The 16641-nt window shown below is 36.5% G+C and overlaps 1 protein-coding gene across 1 annotated transcript in view; it reads right to left on the bottom strand.

Annotated features, from left to right (window-relative positions):
• Window positions 1-16641, bottom strand: part of BTBD9 (BTB domain containing 9) — a 117036-nt gene that overhangs the window by 84905 nt on the left and 15490 nt on the right. The window contains exon 7 of the mRNA XM_042022937.1: window positions 16444-16563. Within this exon, the coding sequence (XP_041878871.1) occupies window positions 16444-16563 (120 nt within the window). The remainder of the gene's footprint in view (window positions 1-16443; window positions 16564-16641) is intronic.

Here is a 16641-nt window from a genome sequence, read left to right as displayed (position 1 = left end):
CATCTTCTAGCATGCCAGAAAACAAGCACTTCCATTTGTACCAGAAACTGTATTCTAGAAAACAAGCCACAAAAATTACTCCAGTGACCCTGGAATAAAGTATTCTCCATTGAAGATCTAATGTTACAGTAACTATGAATGACAATTCTTCCAACACTGAAGTGTGGCCATAATTCTACAAAGAATAAAATTTTCAACTTTATTTTTAAGACCACACTCCCCCTGTTCCTCCAAGCCTTGTGAAAAGCACAAGCATATTTCAGAATACTTGGATAAGAATTCTCCATTTTTGTTCTTCATATTGGTGTTTATTACTTTATTTTATACCCATTGTATCTTCCAGATCTAATAACTCTGAGGTAGAACTTTGCAAATATTTGCCTATAATTATTACGGAATAAGTTCACTCTAAAGCACCATGTATGAACACCTAAAATATCCTGCACCAGAAAACAAACCACAAAAAAATGTAACTCTTCCCCTTGAGTGATGCTAATTTGTATATATATCTCTTCTATTGCAAGTTGTGCATCATTAAGATGAGACACATTAGTCTATTCCATCTTAGCGGAACTTCTGCTCACTCAGTGTAAGAGTATTTTAGCCAACTTCCATGAAACTACTGTATTAACTGGGCTAGAGCTTATACATAACTAAGAACTGACATATTAGTACATGACCTTCTTGACCCACAAATCAAGATTAACTACAAGGTCATCATAAAAATTCTCCTTAAAGGACTAGGTGGTAGGAAAGCACCATAGTACCATCAATACTTCCAGCCAATGTCTGAAGTAGCAATGATGGATTTTGAAAACCACAAGTCAGAAGGAGCAAACTGTGGAAGGAAGAAAACCAAAAGATGTTCAGAGGACCCCAGAAACAACTCTTCTCTCCTTTAAAAAGGCCACTAGAAATAGGAAAAAAACTGCAGAGATCACTAAAAAGCTCAGTCCCTTTCTATCAGCTCAGTGCCTTTCTAGCAGTGATCCTATGCACCTTATACAAAAGCACTCTCCATTCATTGTTTGTGACTCTACTGGTGACCTCTGTTTTCTTTAAAGCACAACTACTTCAAGTAATTTCCATGGTAACTGCATACAGTTTCTAATTTTAATAGCTAAACCAAATTCTTACCTGAGTGAAATAATACATTATTTAGGTCTTTATGCAGACATAATTCACTAGAAGCTAAAATGAACAAAGATATTCAAGTGCAGTTATGCCTGAAAAAGAAAAGAAGGTAATTTTCCAGTTTTACAGCTGCTTTCAGAATTCTGCCCGAAGGATTACACTCAGCAGTTACTCAGATGCAAAATATTACTTCTATTCCATAGATTTTGAATAGAACTATTAAATCTGTTAGATCAATAGCCATTCCTTCCATATGCACTTAAGAAATTGATATAATGACTATAACATTTTCATACTGAAACATTTCCATTTTAGGTAATGGATTAGAGAACAAATATATTCAACTTTTAAAATTGCATCACAGCAGTTGCATACAATGTAAGCCATAAAGCTACATAATAAAGATTAGATTATGAGTTTCACCAAAATGGCAATTTTAAATAATGTACCACTGAGCTTACCTTAAAATCAAATGGGATAATAGATGTTCTTCAGTGCCTAGATATATCTTTCCCTCCAGCAATTTTTTTTTTCAAATGTAGCTACTAAATAAACTTGATAGTTTGTTTTTGAACAGCTCTAACACTGGTCATTCACAGTACAAAATGAGAAAAGGTGTCAATTAAGTCCAAACAGAGTAGATGGTCAGAGAAGATCTGTTTAGAAATCAGTTATTTAACAAAAAAACCCTATAAATTGAGTCCTCCAAAAACTCAAGAGGTTGCTCAAGAACAGTTCTACAACTGTGCTTTAAACAGGCTGTCCAGCAAAGTGGTTATCATCCCTGAACTTACTTAAAAGACATGTGTGAATGTGGCACTTGTGGATGTGGTTTGGTGGTGGACTTGGCAGTGCTGGGTTAATGGCTGGACTACATCTAAGAGGCCTTTTTAAACTTAAATGATTCTGTGATTCTACTTCCTCTTACATGCCACACCTACCATAAAAAATATCACTGAATCATCCCAAAATACACATCACATTTTTAACTGAGGTCCAGTATTTGCCAACGTTAATACAGGAAACGGGCCAACCTGGGCAGGCAGTTTACATTCCATGCATTGCTTTAAGCAATTTTCCTTAGTCTATGATTTGGAAGATTCTTCAGCAGTAACTTTTGAAAGAAATGTGCACTAAACAAGCTTAGAGAACAGAATAAAATGTTCAGTCAACTCCCCAGTTGCTAAATGCCTTTTTAGATTTATTTTAGGCACAAACTAATAATGTATCTAATATGCATCTTTTAAGGATTCCAACCTAGAAACTGTTCCTTAATTCAAGAAGCCCAAACATCTTGTTAAAATGTGATCATGTGGCAGACTTGTTATACAAAACCCCACAAACCCCTAAACCTCAAGTATCTTCTATCAGTCTTCGTGTTTCTGATGACAAATAGAAAACAGAAACAAATGCCAAGTTAGAACTGAGAAACACAACTCGAGTTTCTAAAAGATAGGCATTTTCTAGCTATGTTGCCAGACCCGTCAGCAGCTTTGGTGGCTACAGATGCTTTTCCTGCTAGCTTGCTTGGTTATCATCATGACAAACCCTACAAGCTCAACTTACATGTGTGTAGCGGGTTCAGTTTGTAAACCGGGAAGAAAGACTAATTCAAGTGAAGTGGTTTGGTCCAAAATACTCATTACTTACTTATTTACCTTCTGTGAGATAACAACTGGGAGAAAGCAAAGCAGGCACAAAACTTAAAACAATATAAAGAAGTTTATTAACAGACCTAAAAGAAAGAAAAAAGTCAGACCACACCTTCAGAACACTTCTCCTCCCCCCACCTTTCCCCCTCCTCCCACTGTAAAAAGACAACCCGTGAGATTTTCAGTCAGATTACCACTTCTATAATAACCTTGTTCAGTTCACTTAGGGAGAGGAGTCTCTCTTGCTCATGCTATGGAGACATCTCTACAAGAAGTTCTCTCATGGCTTCAGTATCATGAGACAGCTGCCCGGGTTGGTTCTCTGCTCACATGTGAGAGTCCCTTCCCCTGACTTACAGCTTTCTCCACAACTGCTTTCGAGGGCCCAATCTTGAGCTACTGGGGTACCATTTTAAGGTTGAGCTGTTCAAAAACAAAGGTTCTCTTCACCCCTCTCTGTGAGCGTCTTCATCTCTAGGAATAGAGGCCCTCCCCCTTCCCTGGGAGCACAAGGGTCCTCATCATCTTCATCTCTAGGACTATCTCTGGGAGCATCTCTAGGAACAGAGGTCTTCTCCTGATTTAGAGCAAGAGTCCTCATCACTTCCATCTCTCCCTATTCAAACTTCTCATCAAATTACAGCTGCTTCAGCATTTGCTTGTTTCAGCACAGGTACTTTTGCTCACAAGTACAAGTTAAATGCTCCACCCCCCATGCTTTCATGAAATTACAATGGGTACTCTGATGTATCATAGTCTATCACCACCATAGCTTTACAACAGAATTTCAGCTTCAAGCATCTCCTCTTTCTCCTCCCTCAGGGTTTCAGCTCTTCTTTCTTTACTTAATGTCTGCAGGCTTCATCTGTTCCGGAGGAAACTTAGAGCACTAAAAGGGTTAATCTCACCCGTGCCCCGCAGCTGGAATTCGCTTATCGCTGTTGGTCACATGCTCTTTGCCGGGGAGAGGGGCAGCCTCAGCTGAATCTTTGGCTTCACTGGGGGGATGTGCAGAGCCGGGCCGCGCCGTCTGCACGTAACAGGGCTGTGGGGGGCCGCGGATGGAACAGGGCTGCACGGCTCCACGACGGCTCTGTCCATTCTTAAATGTGGTTTGTCCATTCTTAAATGTGGACCACAGAGGCATGTCAAGCTTTTTAAGTGGCTTAAAAAATTGTCAATATTCAAACTAGCCAGTTGATAGGTTCTGTCAGGTCATAGAGGAAGCTGTAAGCACCTCTTTGCAAGACAATCACTTCCATAGCTATGCTAATCCATGACACTGTGAACCTTTCAAGGATGTTTCATTGTCTAGAAAATACCAAGAGACTGCCAGTCAGTTGCAGAAACATATTCTAAATAGGCTGCTGAGCTCAAACATTATTATATTTACCTCCAGACACCTACAGGGAAAACCACTTAGGTGCCAGATGTGATGGTGCTAACACACGCCCACATGCCAGAGGATGGTAAAGAGCCTTGAGCTACCAACCTTGAAATCAGGTGATGAATAGATGGTGCAGACAAGGCATAGGTAACGACAAAGTCTCCACAATACAAAGAATAAAAAAGGATTAGGAAGTCTGAAAAAAAAAATTTTCTAGCAGTGAACAGCAGCTTCTGTTAAAAAGATGGATTGCACTCTCTTTGTGTAAATTACCTGTAAGTACAGTGAACCCCTTTTACCTTACTACAATTCAGTATTCATGAACATGTCTGACAACTGTTGATGATACAAGGAACATTCTCTTCCTACTAATCTGCATTATGTCAATCCACACCAAGAGGATAAAATACATTTATAGTCTCAAGTTTCACCCAAGAGTGAACTATTTCAATTTCATTCATTTTCACTCCAAAAAAGTAATATAGATTTTCTATATTGAAATAATTTGTTTGCCTTTCATTTACACACTTATCTATGAAGGCAAGATGAAATATGACAGAGGAAGTCATCTCTTTTTACAGCTGTTACTATGCTTTATAATTTACTACAAGCTGGAATCATCAGCAATAATATCTTCTAGCCCTTCACCCTATTTTGATCTATTGAAGTTTTAAAATCAGTTTTCATCTAAATATACATTAAATCCTTCCCTTAAAAAAGAAGGGATGAAATAATATCTGAATGGGAAGAGTGCCTATGCATATACATACAGTGTTTCACCCAGATTCAGTTTTCCTAGCTATTAAATTAAAATCAAGAATTCTCTTGTAAAGAAACAAAGCAAGAATATTCCTTGCCCTCCAAATAAAACATTACCATCACTAGCAAAACTGAAAAAAAAATTAATTTAAATTGTCCTGCTAACAATACTACAATAAAAATAATAACAATTCTAAAAAGCCAAGTTCTATAGATATTAGAAGAAAATCTTATCAGATAAAAAACTTATTAATATGCACTGAGGGAACACAACTGCTATATGAAAACACCCTAAGGCACAGTTAAGATTGATTGTATGCCTCAATATTACATACTCATAATTTACTGTTAAATTTTTCAAATGTCCAAGTTATGTGACATTTAAACCCATAATTTCTGCTTTAAAAAGCTTATTACAGAAACAGTAACACATTACTCTTTTAAGCTATTGCTTTCTTAACTGAAGTTATTTTTAAACTCTATTATCCAAATTTTGATGGTATAAAAAGACCAGGGGTGCCTGATAAGTTAATATGAAAATGAATACATAATCTTAGATCACATGGAAAATTAGTATAAAATACTCCACTACGAATCCCACACATCTGAAGAATCAAGTAACTTTAAAATAAACTGCAAAACAACTGAAAAAGTTCCCCCTTTGCCTCTTCATAGAAGGATGTGAGAGAAAATAATTATTTTAACTTCAGAATGTTTCACTATTTTTAAGACTACAGCTCTAGCTGTGAAGGTAAAAAAGAAAAAATCATGGATTTTCATCCTCTCCCCCAAAACAGATGTATAAGTTGAGAAAATTCCCTGGATAGGCTTAGAGTAAAAGTTTTGGAGAAAATAAACAAACAAACAAACCAACCCCAAAAAAGAAACCAAACCAACTAACCAACCAAGAAGAAAAACCCATCTCCCTCCATTTGGTTCCAGCTTCTAAATATATAAGGGAATTAATCTTTGCAAACCATGCATCAAATTCAAAAGAATACTACCAAATCTTACTTTTAAAAGTTGAACAGAACTGGAAGTCTCATGTGAGTCACATAGCTACTTACAGAACTGTGTGAAAGCCAAAAAAAGTTTCATTTGCAAAGTAGTGTCAATATGAAGAACAGAAGTAATGAAATCTATAATCTTGTTTCTAAGTAGCCTGGGAGCTAATAAGCCTAAATTCTTGTTAGCGCAGTCTCCAGGTCTGCAGATGAAAGTAAGCTTTTTGGGGTAGTCAAATGGCAGGGGGTATCAGTGAAATATGGCATGTCATTGGGAAGGGTGCTGAGAACACAACAGTGCTGTTCTATCACTGTTACAGCTTGCTGCACCCAAATCTCAAATGCTCATGTACAGTTCTGGTCTCCACACCTCAAGGAGTACATACTAGAGTCACAGAAGGTACAGCCAACATCACCTGAGATCGTAAAAGCAACTGAATAGATGGAACCAGAGAGTAATGGTTGAAGGGGCTATGCCTGACATTCACAAACATTTAGTAAGAATTGAAAAAGTGAATGCAGTTTTCATTCACCAGATCCCACAATACTGGAATTAGAGGAAACAAACTAGCAAAAGAATTGTCTAAATGGATAAAACTACTTTTTTTTATGCAGTAGTTAATAAACTTCTGGAAAGCGCTGCCACTGGAACCTGAAAGCAGTTAATAGCACCCCAGTCAGAGAAGGACCTTATATAAATTAATGGCCAAGCTCTCTGTGAACATGTATTAGCAGGATCAGAGGAGTACAAGGATGGAACACAGAGAATGTCTGTGCTCACAGCCTCTCCCTGACCCGCACCTCCTGCACTTGAGATCAGAGACAGGACACAGGGCAAGGTGCCCGCTGACCTGATCCACCAGGGCACTTACATTATTAATGAAAATGCAGCTTGATTAGCCAACTTTGCAATTTGCCATTAACAGAGACAGGGTAATTAAATTGAACAGAATGCAGATTTAGAAATCAGTATTTAATACACCTTCCATCACAGCTGTTATTCCCCAATACAATTGAGAAAGACAATGGTATGAAGAAAAGTAATGAAACCACTACTTTATTGATCAGTAAAGATGTTACAATATCTAAGATTTCCAAGATCTTTATTATGTCTGCGGTGAAGTATGGAAAAATTTGTTCCAATCTTACAAATGAAAAATCAGCTTGAAAGTATAAAGCTGTAAAAGTTGCTTTGTGGTAAAAATCAAAACCCAAATGCAGAATCTGGTGGTTTAGAAAAACCATTCATTCTTTCTTTTAGGAGCCACTACAAATAATAACTGCTTCCAGTAGCAGCCTAAATATCATAAATCCCACGTGGTTTTCCTATCATTAATCCTACCATTAAAAAACCCCTCTTGAAACATTTTTTACTTGCAAAGATTTTTTTTCCCTGAACAGTGTATTTTTTTGGAGCAGTACATCTCTCCCATTGCTTTCTTTCCTTCACTCATTCATTTCTGAGAGTTGAAGAGACTTACATACATGTTCATGTCTTATTCTCTACAAATTTGATTCTCTATAGCACATAATTTGTTCAGTTTGATTTTTCATTTTCAACTGTTTGTATCCTATCTTCTGTCATGTTAAAGAGTGAATATTCCTTTTAAAAACCTTCTAAAAGCTGCATCAAATGGGGCCATCAGCCCCATCCTCCCAACTGAAACTGAGATGAGAAAGAGCAAATACAGGCCAAGCCCAAGAAGCTTAACTTCAAAACAAGTTGCACGACTTTCTTTTGAGGAGAAAAAAGGACACGGAAGAGTAGCTTACTTTAAGGCTTTCCCACTCATGCACTTACCTTTGTGCTGCACAGAAGATAACAGGTTTGTGAACAAAGAATCAAGTTTAATCACAGACAAATTTGTTTTCCTATAAAATTTTTAACATCCAAAGTACCCCACAACTAAGATTGGCCTAATGTTGGCTTTATAAACTTAGACACTGAAAAGTGAATCCACAGAAGTGCATTACTTGGTTTCATGTAAACAATTTGAATATTCATAATGTACAGTTTCAAGTGTAGTACAGTGTTTCAGATACACACTGGCAAACCATGCCCATTATCTGCTAAGAAATGGGGATAGAGAGAAATGCTTTACACAACAGCATCAAACAACTTCAACAGATGGCCATCACTGATCAAGAAACTAAAATAAACCAGAATTCTCAAAAATTTGCCAAAACATGATTTCCTTTTGGAAAAGCATGTCTTTATAAATATATATGGCAAGTTTTTTAGCTCTTGGAGTGCAAGAGAAAAACAGAAGAGGGTTTAAAGAAGTGCTGAAGATGGCTTTTAAACACACATTTGTCCTACGTAACATTAACTTTAAAATACAGCTTACTGTAGAATTATTATCAACAATTTGATAATTCAGCATTTAGGTTTATCTCTATGTATCACTATCAAGCTGAATAATTACTGATAATTTTCATCTACATCAGACCTCATTTATGAGGTGAAACACTGAAAACAGACCTAGAGACAATTCAGAGTTTAAGAAACTCACAATGAATACTTCAAAATTCAGACTACAAAAATTCCAACCACAATACAAAAAACTACTTATTATGTCAAACATGAGAAATATGTAATCTAGGTATCTTAAAAACTTAATTGTGTCTTCCAAACCGTAAAGCAAAAAGAAAGTAATATATTATACTATTTTTTCAATAATTCACGTCCAACAAACTAGATTGGTAGGCTCTCCACATTTCTCGGGTATTTCTATACAAGGTATATTGACCCTCTACACACACTTTTTCAGATGAATACTCATTTTCAGATGATAAGTTGTCTGGCAGGTTGTCATCAACAGTTTAAATGCACACTAGCTTTTTTACTTTTCCTCAAAGCTGAGTTGGGCTCTTTAGGTTAGCATAATTGAAATTGCTATGATAGACAGGAGAAGGAATTTGAGAAGAAAAAAGCTGCTTTGATAAAGTTCTTGATGAAAAATATTATTGATTATTCCTGTAGAGAAATGAGCTTTTCTATCACTACGAGCACATTTGGAGCTGAATTTAGAAGTGTAAGCTTAAGATCAAAAGTATACATAACCTGAAATGAAGAAAAAGGTCTTTTAAATCAATAAACAGCCCAACCCAGATAAGGCAATAGCTTTCTTGATCCTGTGTAGATGATCTACATTGTTTGAAAAATCTCAAGACTATTGCGTTATCTTAGGAACAGAAAAAACCTACTGGAAGAGAAAAAAAGGATGTTTAAACATTGATAGACAGAAAAATAAGCAGCAGCTATCCACTAAAATGGAGACTACAGGAAACCATTTCCTCATATTTTACAGTTAAAAGGCAAGGTACTGGAAACATGACAATAAAGACACCTCAAAATGATCACATCCTTAGAAAGAACGATGAGCTCTACTCCCCACCCCCAAAACAAAAAAGACAGCTGCATGCCTGCAATGAAAATTGATTTTTGAAAATAATGTCAGTGAAAAGCCTCAAAGGTCTGGAGTAACATTTCAAAATTGCTTTTATTTATTAATATGCTTCTGTAACACAAATCAAGATAATTTTTACTTATTTCTGGACATTGCATTATTAATGTATTACTTACAGTATTGGAATCAGGAAAAGATTTTAAAATTTCAGTTATCCAGAAATAAAGAAAAGCTAATTTGAATTATGCAGCAAGGTTGGGTTTTCTTCCTAAACTCACAGACATCAGCCTATCTGCACAGTTAGAAATAAAATATTTACACAACAGTCAGTGCTTCCCAAAGAACAGTGCAAAAATAATAACTAATCAACATGTTGCCTGTGCAACTATTTGTAGGTCTCAGATACGGAAACTAAGGTAAAGATGGTTTCAGTTGCCCAAATTTAATCATTCCCTTTGCAAGAAGTCCTTTTATAAGGATACAAATGACTTACTGATGAAAAAATTTTCACATACTTTTCAGACTGACTGAAGGCCTTACCAAGCTCTTGCCAGCAACTCTGTTTTCTAGTTAGGTCAGAGGTGTAATAGGGCTTCATTTTAAGTTAAAACAATGTTCAAAAGCTTCTTTTGGATGTCTGCATGCTTTTTCTGAACACCACCATCCCTGCTGGGAAAGGGGAAACAATGCATAAAAACCACTCCCAGTACTAAACTATATCTGCAGACACTGCTTTCCCCTCAGTTTATTTCAAGTATGCAGGACAATGCTTCAACTGCATTTTCCTCAAGAGTTGACTCCTCACTTGTTTCAACATCTTCTTATATCAAACCTTATTTGGAACGTCTTTTGGCAAGTTATTATCTACTAAGATTCCACTAAGCTCAGGAAAACTGCAAAATGTCTACCTATAACAGATAAGGTTGTCAGAAACCTACTGGTAAGCCTGAAAGTGAGACATTGCTGCTTAATCACTAGCTAATTTCAATGACGCTCCCAGACGGAAAGAAAAATAAAATTACTGCACCACCACCAGAAGAAAGCACAGTTATCTGAAGCCGCCTGATTAAGACCAGAATTAAAGACAAATGTTTCGTCTAGCCTACACTTGAAAATCACATCTCCTCGCATATCATTACATGCAAAATAATTGCGCACAACTACTAGCATTTCTGAGTTTAGAACTGCCTTAGTACTGAAACATCACTCTTTTTGCATTTTTTTCAATGTTCACGAAACACGGTCTACAATTTAGTTTGTCTTCACTCAAGCAGAGGATTAAAAATGGTGTAATCATTAGTAGCAAAAACTGTTGAAGCACTAAACCAAAAACCCACCCAGTATCATCAAGGCTTAATGAAAGTAAGTAATTTTCTCTGCACCAATAAATACATTTAATATACAAGTACACCTTCTAAACTAAAAATTCTAATGCCACACTTTCTATAGTAGGCAAGTGCTTTAAGAGAAACATGGAGCACTTATATCACTATTAATTCAACACACTAGTATTAGAAAACCTCAAGATTTTTCAGCTTAAAGAAGATTCTAAAAAGAGGAAGAAGAATATGCATAAATAATTTCCCACATTTACAGCATGATTCTACAGGCATCTATCAGTTCTCTTAATAGAAACATGCTTTAGGACCAAAAGTTTATGCAGTAATAAGTAATATTTCCCTTTGATAAATCACATTATTATAATCACAAACAGAGCTAAGACAATAAAATAATAGGAAATACAGATAAAAACGGATCTCTTTACCCTTTCATTATATTTTCTGGATGTTGGTATTGCTGACAAAATAGCATTGATTTCAGACTATAAATTGGTCTGCCAAGGAAATACTTCCCCAATCAAAACCCAGAATGACCCAGTGCCAGATTGAGATGGAAAATGAATTGAAGGTTTCCTTCTGATTTTATGTACTAACTCTGTACTTGCTCCCTCTACAGCATAAACAGCAAACCAGAACGATTTCATAAATCTGGGAAGTTTAATACAGTAAAAAAGCACACAGTAGGAATAACACTTTCATCAAAAGAGTGTCAACAGAAAGAAATTAGGTCTTTTAAACTTTTATTGTAGTGACACCTTGTGGCTACATTTGCTGCCTTATGAAACCTGAAATTTTTTCATTTTCTTGTAATTCTTTTAATGCAGTTCTTCAAATACAGTGGTCAAGGACGAACTAAAAAGATGATGTTGCAAAACAAAAATGGAAGGATGAAAAAAGTGAGAAGGATAAAAAGAAAACAGCATTACCTGCTCAAAGATCTTTAGTGGTTTTAACATGCACTGCTACAAGAGGAAGATTGAATAACTATGAACCTGACACGTGCTCGTAACTTGCACAGGAATTTGATTATACTGAACATTTTCTGTGTTCTGTCTTCCCTCTAAAGAGTTTTCAGCTCTGCATGAAAGTTGCTACAAAAGTGCAAACAAAAGAAATTCTAAAAAAATGCATTACCATATTGAGTAAAAAAAAGGGAAAAAATTGCCTTGTAATCTCACTCTCTTGTTTTTTTCTGCATAGTATATGACTGTTCAATTTTTAAAGATGGTAGAATAATGTATTCAAAAAGCATTTAAAGCAAAAGTTAAAAGTCTAAAACACAATTATCTCAATAAAACCCCCAAATATTATACTCAACTTTTTTTTTTTTACTAAAACCCCTCTCAATACAGCAACACCCTCTTACTCGTCACACTAAGCTTTGGCACTGAACAAGTAATCATCTTTGTACAAATTAGCTTGTATAACTATATCAGGAAATACATCCTACAAATAAATCATCTGATGTGTATGAGAAAGCACAATCTTCTCATCCCCTTTTCATTCTAGATTTTCAGTCTTTGGTTATCGCCCTTCCATTTTTTCCCACCTATTAATCTAACAGAGGTTATGGCTGGCAAAAATTACTCTGAACCTATTAAGACAGACTTGAGCATATAAATAAAAGGAAGAATCGAAAAGTGTAAAAAACCTTATCATGTTACATATTTGATTTTGCCTAATCAGTTTGGATAGTTTGATACGTGCTTTGCCAAGTACAAATTATCTTTTATGGGAAGCACAATAATGCCCCTAATGCCAACACTATGTGAATATTCCATAATGCTCCATATATCAAAAAAACCAAGTCATGATAGAGACTATGACAGCCATGACAAATGCCTCATTAAGGAGACTGAATTGGTCTTAATTCACTGTGGTTTAAATTATTTATTTTATTTAACAGGTATGGGCCAGAATGTTGCATTTTTTCATCCAGCTTGTGTGAGAGGCATTGATTGTAGAACTGAACATGGATAGATTTGTTCAAGAGTAAAGTTACAGGCTTTCAAAAAGACAAACAAAACCCTAACCTGCATACATGCAAATAAAATACACACTCCATCAATTTTTATGCCCATGGCAGTTCTTAAAACTTAGATGAACATATCAGTTCGGACATTGACACCTCTCACCTTTTACAACTAATACTTATGTGAAAGGTAACTCAAAAAAGCAAGTAACCTTGCCTAATGTTACAAGGCTCATATCCTGTTTATAATCTATGCTTGAACAATTGCTCTAGTGTATCAGACAACTGGCTGTCCTTCAACCTGTAGAGAATCTGGAAATTTCTACTCTCCCACTTTGGAAAAAGGTGTATAAATAAAACACCCTACCCAATAATTCTACTCTTCAATTTTTTGTTTCTCCTCAGAAAGTCATCTTATACAGTGATGTCATAAGGCACTTTGAGCTAAAATAAACTTTTTTAAAATAAAAAAAACCCAAACCCCCACCTATCTCAAGCCCTTCCTGCTAAGGCATTTAGCCCATGATTATCTGCTAAAAATGCATGCAAAACTTTAAAAAAATTGCAGCACAGTTCCCTAGATGGTTGCTTCCAAAAATATTATCTGCATTAGTAAGACAAAAAGAGAAAAATGCCAAAACTAATGGCAAGAAGACAGAACAGAAGATGATGCTTCCACTTCTCCATACTGTTGTCCATTAACAGGAAAATTTTGGCATTGGGACTTGTGACACTAAAACAAGACTACACAACAGAAGCAGCATTGAGCAAAACAGAGCATATAAAATGCTTAAAACATATCTGTCCCTTGATAAGCATGTGCAACATGCCTGTGAAATAGAATATCAATTATTAAAAGAAAACATTCTGATAATCTCGTATTAGTTCATATTTTAAATCTTCTACATCTCACAAGACTGGAGAACACCTCTTTTTTAGGTGACAAAAAACTGCTATGTATATTAGGATTTCTGTTTTGTATATGTTAGTTCACTAGAAATAACTAAATTAACTCAAAGTAAACTGAACTACTTTAAATACATTATCACAAAACACTGAACTTGGAGACAAAAGAAGAATTTAGTAGTCCTTGCTTACTTCTTTCTGAACAGAATATTGATTTAAAGGCAGATAAATAAGTCTCTGATACTACTATCTACGTGTACCTAGCTTCCCCTGCTCAAAGTCTCCCTCTCAGAGGGAATTTGATCATAATTCCTGATCAAATCAGAGTCAACCTTCAAGTTATACCTAACTATTTACATTAACATAATTAGATTAAAAGTTCTTAAAGTGGAATGCCTCAAAAATTTGTCAGCAATTTTACATCTCTAAATACATTTTAAACAGCCTTCTCTTTCTATTTACAGGAAAAAAGTACATAAAAGAACAGTGAATTATAGCCACTTTTACTTTTGACTAGCCAATGCAGTCTTACGATAATGTAGGCTTCAATTCACTGATGTAAATAAAGATTACAAAACAACCTTATCTAAACTATCATTAATTATTATGTTGACTCATCTGAGAACTCATATTTTGCCTGAGGGTTACTGCTCCTTAACAATAAGTGCTCATAAACTTATGCTGCTATATGACTTTCTCCTTAGCTCTTCCACTTGTTCTGCAAAGAAGCAGCACATCCAAGAAATTCCACACCACTCTGTGGATATGACAATGAGGTACAAAGATTTATAGAAGAGGATTCCTGTAAATCATGGAGCAGAACAGGAAAGATCAGAGGCATGACTATGTGATAAGGAAATCTGCGCTTTAGCTACCTGGACAAGTGTATATGCCAAATATATGCCAAAATAAAACCGCAAGGGGGAGGTTCCCAGGTGTGCTTGTGCATGTAGAAATTATAAACCTGTGCATACAAAAACACCACATAAAATAAACTCCCTCCTGATAATGTGCTCTTCCAACAGAGAGCAAGTCCTTTACAGAGGGTTAAGAGATCCTTTTGTGCCAAAAACCAAGTAAAGTACCATCTAAAACTTTGGAATAACATTCTCCCCTCTGCTACTCCCTCTCTGCACTTTCAGGAAAGGCTGTGAAGAGCCTTCACTAAAACAGAATCTCATGAGGCTTTTCATCATTGCTATGATTTATCACAGACACCTTTAAGCAAAAAGTTATCAAATACACACACAAACTAAGGGACAGCACCAACCATTTCAGAAATAGAAAACAATAAAATCAGAATCATAAAACTTACGGGGAAAGGTGAGTATGCATTTGTGTCAGGAAAAATAAATTTCAAGTCAGCTACATTCACTATGAACTTATTGAGGGACAGGATGGCTGAGAAAAGATTTATCTGAGAAGAAGAGACACAAGTGACCCAGCTGATCCTTTTCCCATAGACTTCAACTGCATGCCAGCAATCCTGTGTTGTGGAGTAGCAAATATCAGAAAAAGAGGTAATTCTTTGGGAAAAAGAAAGCTAACCTCTCCATGGGGATTCCAAGAGTCGCCATGCCAATTAAGAAGTTTGTGTCTACAGAATAATTATTACAGTACAGGTCATTTCCTCTCAGGGTCTGTGACCCAAAACCTAATGATGACCACCACATCATTGGTCTCTGCAGGTTGTGTCCTCCCTATCAATGACCTCAATTCCATTTTTTGAATAAGGCAGCTTTAATGTGATTATCAGCTTTATCCAGAATTCCCAACACCTACAGTAAAAAAACCACCATCACTTTAACAACGGTTAAACCCATCCAGCTGTTTTCACAGGACAGACCCTCAGAATAAGCTGAGTTGGAAGGGGTCACCAGGATCACAGAGTCCAACTCCTGGCCCTGCACAGCATTATCCCAAGAGTGACATCACGTGCCCAAGAGTATTGCCCGAACACTTCCTGAGCTCTGTCAGGCTGGTGCTGTGTCCATTTCCCTGGGGAGCCTGTTCCAGTGCCCAAACACCCTCTGGGTGAAGAACCTTTTCCTCATATCCAACCTAACCCTCCCTGACACAACTTCAGGCCATTCCTCTGTGCCCTGTCACTGGTTACTACAAAGAAAAGATCAGTGCCTGCCCCTCCTCTTCCCCTCAGAAGGAAGTTTTAACTGCAATTAGGTCCTCCCCTCAGTTTCCTCTTCTCCAGGCTGAACAGACCAAGTGGCCTCGGGCACTCCTCACACGGCTTCCCCTCAAGGGCTTTTGCTATCTTCACTGCCCTCCTTTGGATGCTCTCTAATAGTTTATTATCCTTCTTATATTGTGGCACCCAAAACTGCACACAGGACTCAAGGTGAGGCTGTACCACTGCAGAGCAGAGCGGAACAATCACCTCCTTACAAGGCATTCCTCAAAGCTCCTGAGTCCTAACTTTCCCCTTTCTCTCTTGCACAACTATTTAAAACAGTGTAGGAGTAGAAAATATGTAATACATTAAAATACCTTTCAAAGTTCTATAGTAAGTATGTAAGCGCACTATAAACATTTAGGCAGTCAAGGAATGGATGTTTACGGAGTGAAAAAAAAACCCACATCAGCTGCAAAAAAAAGTGGGTATAACTCAAAAAAACAAAAGAGAAGCAGATACGTAGATATGGAAAAACCAGAGTTTTCAAACTGGACACACCTGCATTTTATCAATGATACTAATACTAGAAAAGCATCCACTAAGATAAACAATTTTTTTAGAATAGCTGATTAAAGTTGTGATATAATACATTTTCAGAAATACATAATGAAGTAGCCAAATCTGGCAACTTAATCTGGTGTCTACATTCTTTAATGTTACCCACTGTATATTACACTGATGAACTAACCTGCAGACACGGGCAGGAAAATACAGGTTCTGCCAGGACCGACAGAGGTATTTAGAGTGATCGATAACCCGAATCCAGTCCAGCTCATCCATGGACACCTCAATGTAGTAGGAATAAGACCTATGGATTGTCAAAAAACACTGGTTAGAATACAAGTTGACAAATTTTAGGTATTCAATTTTACACTGTCTTCTGGAT

Source organism: Corvus kubaryi, unplaced genomic scaffold (assembly GCF_017639235.1).
Source record: "Corvus kubaryi isolate FWS band 111438036 unplaced genomic scaffold, C.kubaryi_AGA036_p1.0 37232, whole genome shotgun sequence".
Classification (NCBI taxonomy): Eukaryota; Metazoa; Chordata; class Aves; order Passeriformes; family Corvidae; genus Corvus; species Corvus kubaryi.
The sequence above is the reverse complement of the archived record's forward strand: the minus strand, read 5'-3'. Positions and strand labels throughout refer to the sequence as shown.